At 43.1% G+C, this 9,675-nt stretch overlaps 1 protein-coding gene across 2 annotated transcripts; it reads right to left on the bottom strand.

Annotated features, from left to right (window-relative positions):
* Window positions 1–4,937: 4,937 nt before the first annotated feature.
* On the bottom strand, window positions 4,938–7,793 carry LOC136334298 (zinc-alpha-2-glycoprotein-like). Of its 2 annotated transcripts, none has more exons than XR_010731135.1 (2): window positions 7,589–7,793; window positions 4,938–5,637 (listed from the first exon to the last, which is right to left on the bottom strand). XR_010731135.1 is itself a non-coding variant. In XM_066274328.1 (2 exons), the coding sequence occupies exons 1-2, from the start codon at window positions 7,662–7,664 to the stop codon at window positions 5,337–5,339; spliced, it is 423 nt and encodes a 140-aa protein (XP_066130425.1). In that variant the 5' UTR covers window positions 7,665–7,793; the 3' UTR covers window positions 4,938–5,336. The 2 variants fall into 2 exon arrangements, 1 of the variants encoding a protein (XP_066130425.1); XM_066274328.1 differs by having other exon boundaries at window positions 7,543–7,793.
* Between the last annotated feature and the right edge of the window lie 1,882 nt (window positions 7,794–9,675).

Below are 9,675 nucleotides of genomic sequence, written 5' to 3'. Positions count from 1 at the left end.
TTTGTGGCCCCTCTGCAAGGGGTGACCGGGGCATGATAGACCCCCTTGTCTTCCCTCCCTCCCCTGCTACGCTACTGGGAGAAATGCCATGAACATCAGGATCAGCTGCAATGACTGATGACCCCTTCCCCTGGTGCTGACCAATCAGTGGAGACCACAACCCTGAGGAAACACACTGAGGAAGCTGATGAGTATTCTACTGAGGTCCTCGCCTGAGACCTCAGATTAAAGCCCTCAGGATGGAGGACACAGGTCTCTACAAAACATGCCTGCTCTCCCCCTCCCCCTTCCTCTTGGGTGTTTTCCTTGCCTCTCTCTCTCCTAAGCTCCAAGGCCCTTCTTTTGCTTCTGTAACTTGTTTCTTGAGCCCATTTATTCTAAGGCTCATGCTTTTTACTCTGTGACTCTCTAAATAAACTTTCTCATATGGTTTGAGTCTTGGTTCTTAATTCTTTCTTGTCTAGAACTCAAGTACTGAGGTTGTTGAACTGAGGTCTGGCCTGAGTCCACTGATCACTAATGCCTGCTGCCTCTTTTGCACTGCTAACATAACTACCGTGGCCAACATGAGGATCCTTTGCTACTTCTAAATTAATCTTTCGCATGCACAATTAGAGAAAGCCATGTATAAAACTAGGCAGTATGAATGGAAATCATATTTAATTGGTCTCTTGAAACTTCAAGATGAAGATTTAGATAAATAGATCCACCTATGATGTATTTAGGTGTCAATCCAATTCTTTGAAGAATTAATAAATGGCTGCCCTTATTTTAAAAGGAGAAAGGTCATTTGGAATTTAACTTGTCAAAGAGAATTATAAATTGTAAATACCTCCAGGAAGAAGTCAGATCTAATTGTTCTTTTATAACTAGTGAGATTGTCTCATGACTAAATGGTCTTTGTTTGTGTCTGTGTATGTGTATCTATATATATGTATACTGTATATGTGAGATACCTTTCTACCTCCTGATAGTTCTGTAAAACTTGATTTAAAGGCAATGCTTGCTTATAAGAATTGGATATTCTAAAATTCGCAGTAATATAGGCACTAACCTAATTGTTTTTCAAGGTCATGTGATCTAAGATTAATCCTTACTTAGTAAGCTAGCTTAAGTTTGTTGGTTTAAGTAGAACAGACATGTCATTTTGCCTGGGTTTTACAAAAATAAGTTTATGTTGATAATTTGCTTTTATATATGTGAAAATTTTCTTTCTTTCTTTTTTTTTTTTTTTTTTTTTGTATTTTTCTGAAATTGGAAAAGGGGAGGCAGTCAGACAGACTCCTGCATGTGCCCGACCGGGATCCACCTGGCATGCCCACCAGGGGGCGATGTTCTGCCAATCTGGGGCGTTGCTCTGTTGCATCCAAAGGCATTCTAGCGCCTGAGGCAGAGGCCACAGAGCCATCCTCAGCACAGGGGTCAACTTTGCTCCAATAGAGCCTTGGCTGCGTGAGGGTAAGAGAGAGACAGACAGGAAGGAGAGGGGGAGGGGTGGAGAAGCAGATGGGCACTTCTCCTGTATGCCCTGGCCGGGAATCGAACCCAGGACTCCTGCATGCAAGGCCGACGCTCTACCACTGAGCCTTTTGGCCATGGCCTGAACAATGTTTCTTAAGGTTATAAAATGTTCAAGTTAAAATATGCTTTTGGCTTCTTACTTTTCATTAGACATTGGGATTTTTAAAAAAGGTCTTAGGTATTGGTTTTACAGAGAGAGGAGATGGGAGTAGCTACAAGAAGTAGTTGCTTCACTGTAGCTGTTTATTGGTTACTTGTCATATGTGCCTTGACCCAGTAAATCCAGGGTTTCTAATTGGTGACCTCAGCGTTCCAGGCTGGTGCTCTATTCACTGTGCCAACACAGGCTACAATTCATATTGAAGTTTTAAGGATTAAAATTTTAATATATGACCCTGGCCAGTTGGCTCACTAGTAGATTGTAGGCCCGGCGTGTGGATGTCCCGGGTTTGATTCCCAGTCAGGGCACACAGGAGCAGTGACCATCTGCTTCTCCACCCTTCCCCTTCTCCCTTCTCTGTCTCTCTCTTCCCCTCTCATAGCCAATGCTCCACTGGAGGAAGTTGGCCCAAGTGCTAAGGATGGCACCATGGCCTAGCCTCAGGCATTAAATGGCTCCAGTTACAATGGAGCAGATGGCCCCAGATGGGCAGAGCATTGCCCTCTAGTTGGCTTGCCAGGTGGAATCCAGCCAAGCACATGCAGGAGTCCGTCTCTTTTCCTCCCTGGTTCTTACTTAAGAAAAATACAAAAAAAAAAAAAAAAATCCAAAACAAAAATTATAACATATGTAGAAATAACTTTGTAGTGTTTCAGAAGGGTCCCTGGAATTCCTCAAAAGATTTGAAAACTCATGGGTAGCATTGTCAAAAAAGTGATGTAAACATCTAGGTTATATTGTGCAAATAAACAATGGTTATAATTAAATGAATAGTCAGTGCTATGGAAACCCAAGACAGCCACTTGGTTTTTCCTGGCTCCCTGCTTCCTCATTTTTCAGATTTTGCATTTTTTCATGCATCACAGTGCATTTAAGCGAGACCTAGTTGAAGAAATTTCTCAGCTGACATTCTGACAAGGAGACATCTTACACTATTGTCAAAGTTTGATAGAGTCACTACAAGAAAATACCAGGTTGGTAATCACTTTCTTTCACAGTCAGCATTCAGGAGACAATGACATTAAAAATCATCTGACTGCCACCTAGAGATTTTGTTCATTGGAAAGGATATCTAATAAAAAACAGTATCATTGGAAAGGACCTTATCAGGCACTAGACATCAACAAGGCTTTTATGCCTACTCTTTGATATTGAACTCAGTCTATTTGGTTTAGTTATCCTTCTTTTCTTCTTGTTTTCCAAATGAGAGGACAGGAGATAGAGAGACAGACTCCGACATGTGCCCTGATTGTGAATCACCTGGTGACCCCCGTCTGGGGACATTGCTCTGCCCATTTGGGGCCATGCTTGCAACTGAGCCATTTTTAGTGCCTGAAGCAGTGGCTGCACAGAGCCATCCTCAGGGTCCGGGGCGCTGTGCTCAAACTAAGCAAGTTTTGGTTGTAGGAGAGTAAGTAGAGAGAGAGAGAAAGGGGGAAGGAAAGGGGTGAAGAGGCAGATGGTCGCTTCTCCTGTGTGCCATGACCGGGAATCAAATCCAGGACATCCACACTCCAGGCCGCTGCTCTACCACTGAGAAAACTGGTCAGGGCCTTAGTTTGGTTATCTTTACCTCTCTGATAATGATATTAGTCATTGTAATAGTTGTACATGTGCTTGAATTTTTCTATATAGTCCAACTGTTTATGGTTACTAAACATGTATAATATAACTATTAATATTCTTTCTGTGGCTTAGGTAAGTGTTATACTGAATGCCAAATACTGAAAAAATGAGACAGAAGGCAGAGCTCATATCATGATAGTTCTCAGAATAGAAATGATGCAGAATTTTGTTTTTGTTTGTTTGGTTTTGTTTTTGTAATGAAGGCCATAAGACCTGACTCTCTTCCACTCCTTCCCTTCCCTGTTGGGAAAAATTCAACCTCAACTCAGGTCCACGGTTGTAGTATTACCCCATGTCCAATGGTCAACAAGACAACTTCAACACTGAGACTTCCTAGGATTGAGCTTCCTAGTACTGTGAGATCACACCATCCAAGCAAGTTTGGTCATCCATGCATCCTTTGTGTTGATTTATGACCATAGATGAGAAATGTGAATGAAAAAAAAAAGGGGGGGAAATTTCAAAGAAAATAATGTCATAGGATGACCTGTTTATAAGTTCCTGACAGGGCAGGTCATGGTGAGTAGTCATGCCCAATGCCTATAACTTCTTTGGTGAAAGGTTATAAGCCAGCCTTGTTCATTGTTCTTATGCATCTAGGTTAACACACCTTGAAATATCAGAAGTAATAACCTTCAAAGGGGATATTAACTCTCAAGAAAGCACGTAATCTTGTTAATTATCCTGCAATATTATCCCTGCCTTTCTTTCTCTCACCTGCTTACATTCCATTCTTACTTTCTTTTTCTTTCTTTTTATTTTAGCAAGAAAGGGAGAGAGAGAGAGAGAGAGAGAGAGAGAGAGAGAGAGAGGAATAGGAACAGTGAGAGATGAGAAGCATCACCTCGTAGTTTCGTCACTTTAATTGTTCATTGATTGCTCTCCATATGTGTTTTGATGAGGGGTGGGGGTCTAATTGAGCCAGTGACCCCTTGCTCAAGCCAGAGACCTTGGGCTTCAAGCCAGTGACCATGGGATCATGTGGATGATCCCATGCTCAAGCTAGTGACCTCAGGATTTCCAACCTGGGACCTCCGCATCCCAAATTGATGTTCTATCCACTGTACCACCACAGGTCAGGCCCTTTCTTATTTTCAGATGAATAGAAGAATCTGCAAAACTTTTATTCTCCAGAGCATTTGAGATCTTGCTCTGTGCATATGTCATCAGTTTGTCTCAAATAAACTGTTATAAAAATTCTCTATAGGTATAAATAGTTTTTACATGGACAAACCTGTGTATGGTGGTGGGAGACAATTCAAAAACCTACTGACCACAAGAAATTCAATTAAAAATAAATAAATAAAATTATACAAGTTTTTCATGTCAAAAAAACTTCCAATTAAAAGAATTTGGGTTCGTCCAAGAACATCAGATGATTTTTGCCTGCCAGGGAGTGCATCCTGGAGGGATGAAGCCTCTCAAGTAGCCTATAGCTGTGTGTGGACCCGAAGGCCAGCTTGGTGTGGGAGAGCTCGAGTAGCTGGAGGAAAAGGCAGTGTCTCACGGGGGTAAGGGAATTCTGGGGACACTGAGGTACAGAAGAGGCTTCAGATTGAATTAAAGGAGTTGCAGAGTTCCATGGCCTCATAACTAGAGGGGACATCAGGAGAGGGTGCCTGAACAACACTCCAGATACCAGGTGGTCATGCCACACAACAGTGGGGACCCCAGGAAAAGATGGGCAGTGAACATTGCTTCCAGTGGGTACCAAGATTTAAAAATGATTCAAATGCTTGGGGGCAGGATGAATGATAAAATCGAGTGACATTTCTATAGCATCTAAAGTTTAATAATCTGACTTACTATGTTTGTCAGGCAAAGTGATTACTGTTGATTAGATATCACAGATGAGATCATGGGAAACACTAAGGGGAAAAACAACAGTGAGTCAGCTCAGTGACCAGCACTCAAGCCTGTGTCTCCAAATGCACCACCTGTCTGTTCTCTTCACAGCTTCTCCAGGCCTTGCTGTTGGTGGTGATGGTCATTCTGAGCTCTCCTTTGTCATGTCCCAGTGAAAGGGTGACTACTGGCCTCCAGATTTCTGCCTCTCATTCCGTGGGACAACAAGGGGCTGGGCCAGGCTGCTGTGCTCCACGTGGCAAGAGTAGAGGCTTCTGTCCAAAGCGGGGACTACCACCAACACCCAGTACATGTAAGTGCCATCTTTAATGATAAGACCCTCATTCTGGAAATCAGCATCCATTACATTGCTTCCCCGAGTCCAGTACATATTAATTGACCGTGGGTAGAAGTTGTTGGCCTGGCACTTGAGTGCCTGATGTTTCGAGGGCCCACCTTGCTGGTGATTGACACAGAGGGACGACCTGTGGAGAGACACAGCATGGAGGTTGAGGTTCTAAGGGGGCTGGTTCCCTGCTCATGTCTCCCCCAGCCCTGGAGTCAGGGATGAGCAGAGCTCTCAGCTTTTACCTGCCTCACCAAGGAAACTTCCAGAGCAGAGAACTTGAGGCATTCCATGAGCCTTCCTTGCTGGATAGTGGAATATCCGTGGATACTTTCTTGCCTCCCAGCACCCCCTGCCCACCCTCATGCACTGACTACTGCAACTGAGAAATGTGAATGCCATGCATTGTTTTGTTTTTTCCCAAACCTCCAGTGGGCTTTATGGTTCCTGCCTCCCCTAGTCTGAGCCTTGTCCCTAGATTCTGCCTGCTGCTGTGATTCAGATCTTTCTCTGCTCCTCCCACAAGAACTTTTTTCTGATTAATTCTCTTTTTTAAACTTAAAAAAATAAAGTTTTTATTGTTATTAGAGAGAGATAGAAGGAGAGGGAAGCATCAACTCATAATTGCTCTCCGTATATGCCTTGACCAGGCAAGCCTGGGGTTTGGAACCAGCAACCTCAGCACTCCAGGTTGTGGCTTTTTCCACTGCATCACCACAGGTCAGGCTCTGCTTAATATTTCAACCAAGGTCTCAGTTGTTTCAAGCAATCCTGCTCACACTTACTCATCTTCATCCTTTCTGGGCAGACATTTTATACACCTGCCTTCTTTCTACCGCCAAGCCAACAGGCATATCATAGAGAGAAATCGACTAGAAACCTTAGGTAATGACTTAGAATGGATGAGCATAAGGTAAGACCAGAATGGACCTCTGCATGGCCATGCCTGTCCTTGCACTTTAGTGGGAGGTAGGGAGTGGTAGAAGGTGGGGCATTTTCATAAATAATTTCAAAATGGAATCCTGATCTAACTCTCATGGATGTTTCTAATGTTAGGCCATATAGCAGGTTTCTAGTTTCAGTACTGAAGTTACTCTCAGTAATTAGTTTATACATGTGATTACCATTTTACTCAGTGGATGCTGAGTGAAGCAGATTACCCTCTGTAATGTGACTGGGCGTACACTAATCAGTTGAAGGCCACAGAGAAGAGGCTGAGTTCTCCACAGGAAGCAGGAACTCTGCCTCCAGACTGCCTTTGGGCCCGAGATGGCAGCGTAATCTCTTCTCTGGTCTCCAGTGTGCTGACCTACCCCGCAGATTTTGAGTTGTATTTTTATAATAAATCTCTTTTTCTGGCATATGCATGAGATTCATGCTTTCTCTCTGGAGAATGCTGACTAAATTCTACTACAGTGTAGGATGTGATTAACAATCAAAATATGATCAGTTGTTATAGAACATATTCTTAATAATTTCAGAAAATGTTATAAATTTTAAACTTACACAGTTGTGTTTACATTCCTCATCCTGAAACTTTATATACTAAAAATGTCCTCAGTACTCTGTCCTAAAATTGACTCTGGTTCTGCCCGAGCTCCAGCTGGCCTCCCAGCCCCACTATTGTGGCATCTCACTGTGGAGTGAGGGAATGGGTCTGTTTCTAAAAGCATCCTCCAATTAATATGTTTTACAAGTGCTCTATGGAGTTGTGTCTTTCTTCCTGAGAGTCAGACAGGTATGTCCAGCCATTGAAAGGAGGGAGGAACAAAGAATTCCACCTGTGTGGGCCTTGCTCTGTCCTGGCTGCATGGCCCAGGACAGGTCACTTCACTTGTCCCGGTCTTAGTTTTGTTCATTTGTCTAATAAGAATTTTAGGTTCTAATTCTTTAAGGCCTTATTTAGCATGAGTCCAAAAACTCCCTATATGCTTCTACAAGTGTATAATCTGAGTTAGTTGACAACCTCAAACAGCCATTCCTCCTGTACTCTGGGAATCTTGGCTTCATCCTGGGCCCTCTCCCCATCTATCTCCTTCATTACCTCTCTTCTGTTCTTCTCCATACACAGCCCTTGCTTCCCAACTCACCATTTTGGGTCTTCTGGGAGAATGCAGGACCCAGAACAAGCAGCAGAGACAGCAGGACAGGCACCATTGCGCTCATTTTGTCGGAGTGGAAGGTACTGTGTCCTGGAATGGACTACTTGAGAGAGTTCCAGTTATATTTTTGGGAATGGCTGACTTTGAGCCCTGCCCTGGTGAGGTAAATGCACAGGCCAATGAGAGTGCCAGGATGGGCTCCTCTCCCAACTGTGAGAAAACAGTTTACACAGGCCAGGCTGGCGGATGTTATAATCAGTGATTCCATGGACTGTCTGCCAATGGGGAGCTCTGACAGCCAATCTGGTTTTTGGACTTTGTCATGGGCCCACACATTTGTCACCTTGTTGGCAGCAGCATGTGCTTATAGGAGTAGGTCTATGGTGTGGTTGGACCTGTGCTTCTCATGCCTAATTTGGATTGTCTCCAATGATTCTGAGAAATAGCTGGTAAATAAATGCATTTTCTGCTTAAAGTCAGAATAGGAATCTGTTTCATCAACTAATGATGTGACCGCTACTGAAATAGGGACAGGATGTTTTCAGGCAACAGTCACTCAGAGAAATGGAGGAAAGGGAACCAGGCTTGGTTATGGGACGAGATTGGAGCTAAAGGCAGTTTAAAGCCCCATGTTGTGCATGGTCCTGCAGGCTGTGATAAATAGTAGAGGGTCAAACAGCTCACTGAGTCATCTATTTTGGTCAACCTGAATAAAATGCTCAGTGAAGGCAAAATATTAGGTGCTAAGCTGACGTTACCATAAGGTAGGTGAAGGACTTGAGAAATTCAAAGACCAACTCTGTTATGATCGAATCCACAGGGTCAAAAGCTTAACATGAAAGAGGATCAACTTGATAGCACAAAGAATTAACTCAAAGCAAAGTCTGAAAAGCAAGAGATTTTTACAAAAGTGCTGAGAGAATCTTTTGTGATTTCTAGTTTTAAGGATAAAATGGACCAAAAATCTAATAGTGCTAAATTATTTAGACCTAAGAACAAAGAATGAATTTTAATAGCTGTGTGTGGTCAAGACATTCCTACAAATCGTGTACAATTGCTACTAACGGTGGATAATAAGAGCTTCATCAGAGAAGGAGGTTAATGTGTAATGGCATCTGGAAGGGCTTCATGAGAGATGTTGTTGTTGGGCAAGATATTGAACAGAGATAGAATTTCTGTTGACAGCAGGGGACAAATTTTGTAAGGATATGGATGGTGTGTGTTATGTTAATTTCTCTGTCCCTAGTGATAGTCCGTTTACTGGCAGATAGAAGACACTGGATAAATACTTACAAAAGCAGTCAATGGATAAATGAGCAGCAACCAAAAAGGATAGTACCAGACCTATCTGAGGTTGGTGGCCAATTTGGTGGAAACAGATTTCAGGAGGAAGATTGAGGGCATGGCAGTGGGGGTGATATAACCAAAAAGGGAGGTTGGAGTTAGATTCTAGAGTGCCCCCATCCACAGAACATCTGCTGTCTTCCAATGAATGAGGCACATTTTACTATTGAGTCTTTCCCCTCACAGCCTGTCTTCTCTGTATACCCCATCCCTCTAGGTCAAAAGTTCTTAGCCTTTTGTGCCATCTACTCCCTTGTTAAGACAAATTTTATTTTTCCTTAATTTTTAAAATGTATTTATTTACTTTTTCCATTCAAGGTGATTTTTAATGCATTATAAATAAACACATAGAATTAAGAGGAAGCCAGTTATATGGAAATGCAGTTTTTTCCATGCATCTTAGTGGCCTGATGAGTTGTTTGCAGAAGGCTCCCCAGATACAGAGTAACATGCTATCCTAAAGTGACTGAGCAGTTGTTTTGGAGGTAATTTGTGGCAAGGAGGTCCTCCTGAGGTGGAGCTTCCTGATATTGCACTTCCTGTTGGTCCTGCTCTCAGAGGAAACTGTTGGTGTTCTTTGAGTGGGGAGGAGGTGACCACATTCGGTTCTCTGGACCCCTTTATCCTCCCTGGTGTGACCAGTTGATCCCCATGGCCCTGTCCCAAATTCAGGTTGCATCCTTGTCAGAACCTTGTGACACTCCCCTCTCAGAGATGCCTCACACCCGCCT

The sequence above is a fragment of the Saccopteryx bilineata genome, chromosome 4 (assembly GCF_036850765.1).
Source record: "Saccopteryx bilineata isolate mSacBil1 chromosome 4, mSacBil1_pri_phased_curated, whole genome shotgun sequence".
Classification (NCBI taxonomy): domain Eukaryota; kingdom Metazoa; phylum Chordata; class Mammalia; order Chiroptera; family Emballonuridae; genus Saccopteryx; species Saccopteryx bilineata.
The sequence above is the reverse complement of the archived record's forward strand: the minus strand, read 5'-3'. Positions and strand labels throughout refer to the sequence as shown.

Bases quoted from the DNA above. Each gene is read 5' to 3' on its own strand.
- LOC136334298 (XM_066274328.1), bottom strand. From the start codon at position 7,664: ATGAGCGCAATGGTGCCTGTCCTGCTGTCTCTGCTGCTTGTTCTGGGT. The intron at 5,638-7,542 runs GTAATGAAGGAG...GTCTCTCCACAG, and splicing joins TGGAGAAGAACAGAAGAGAG to GTCGTCCCTCTGTGTCAATC.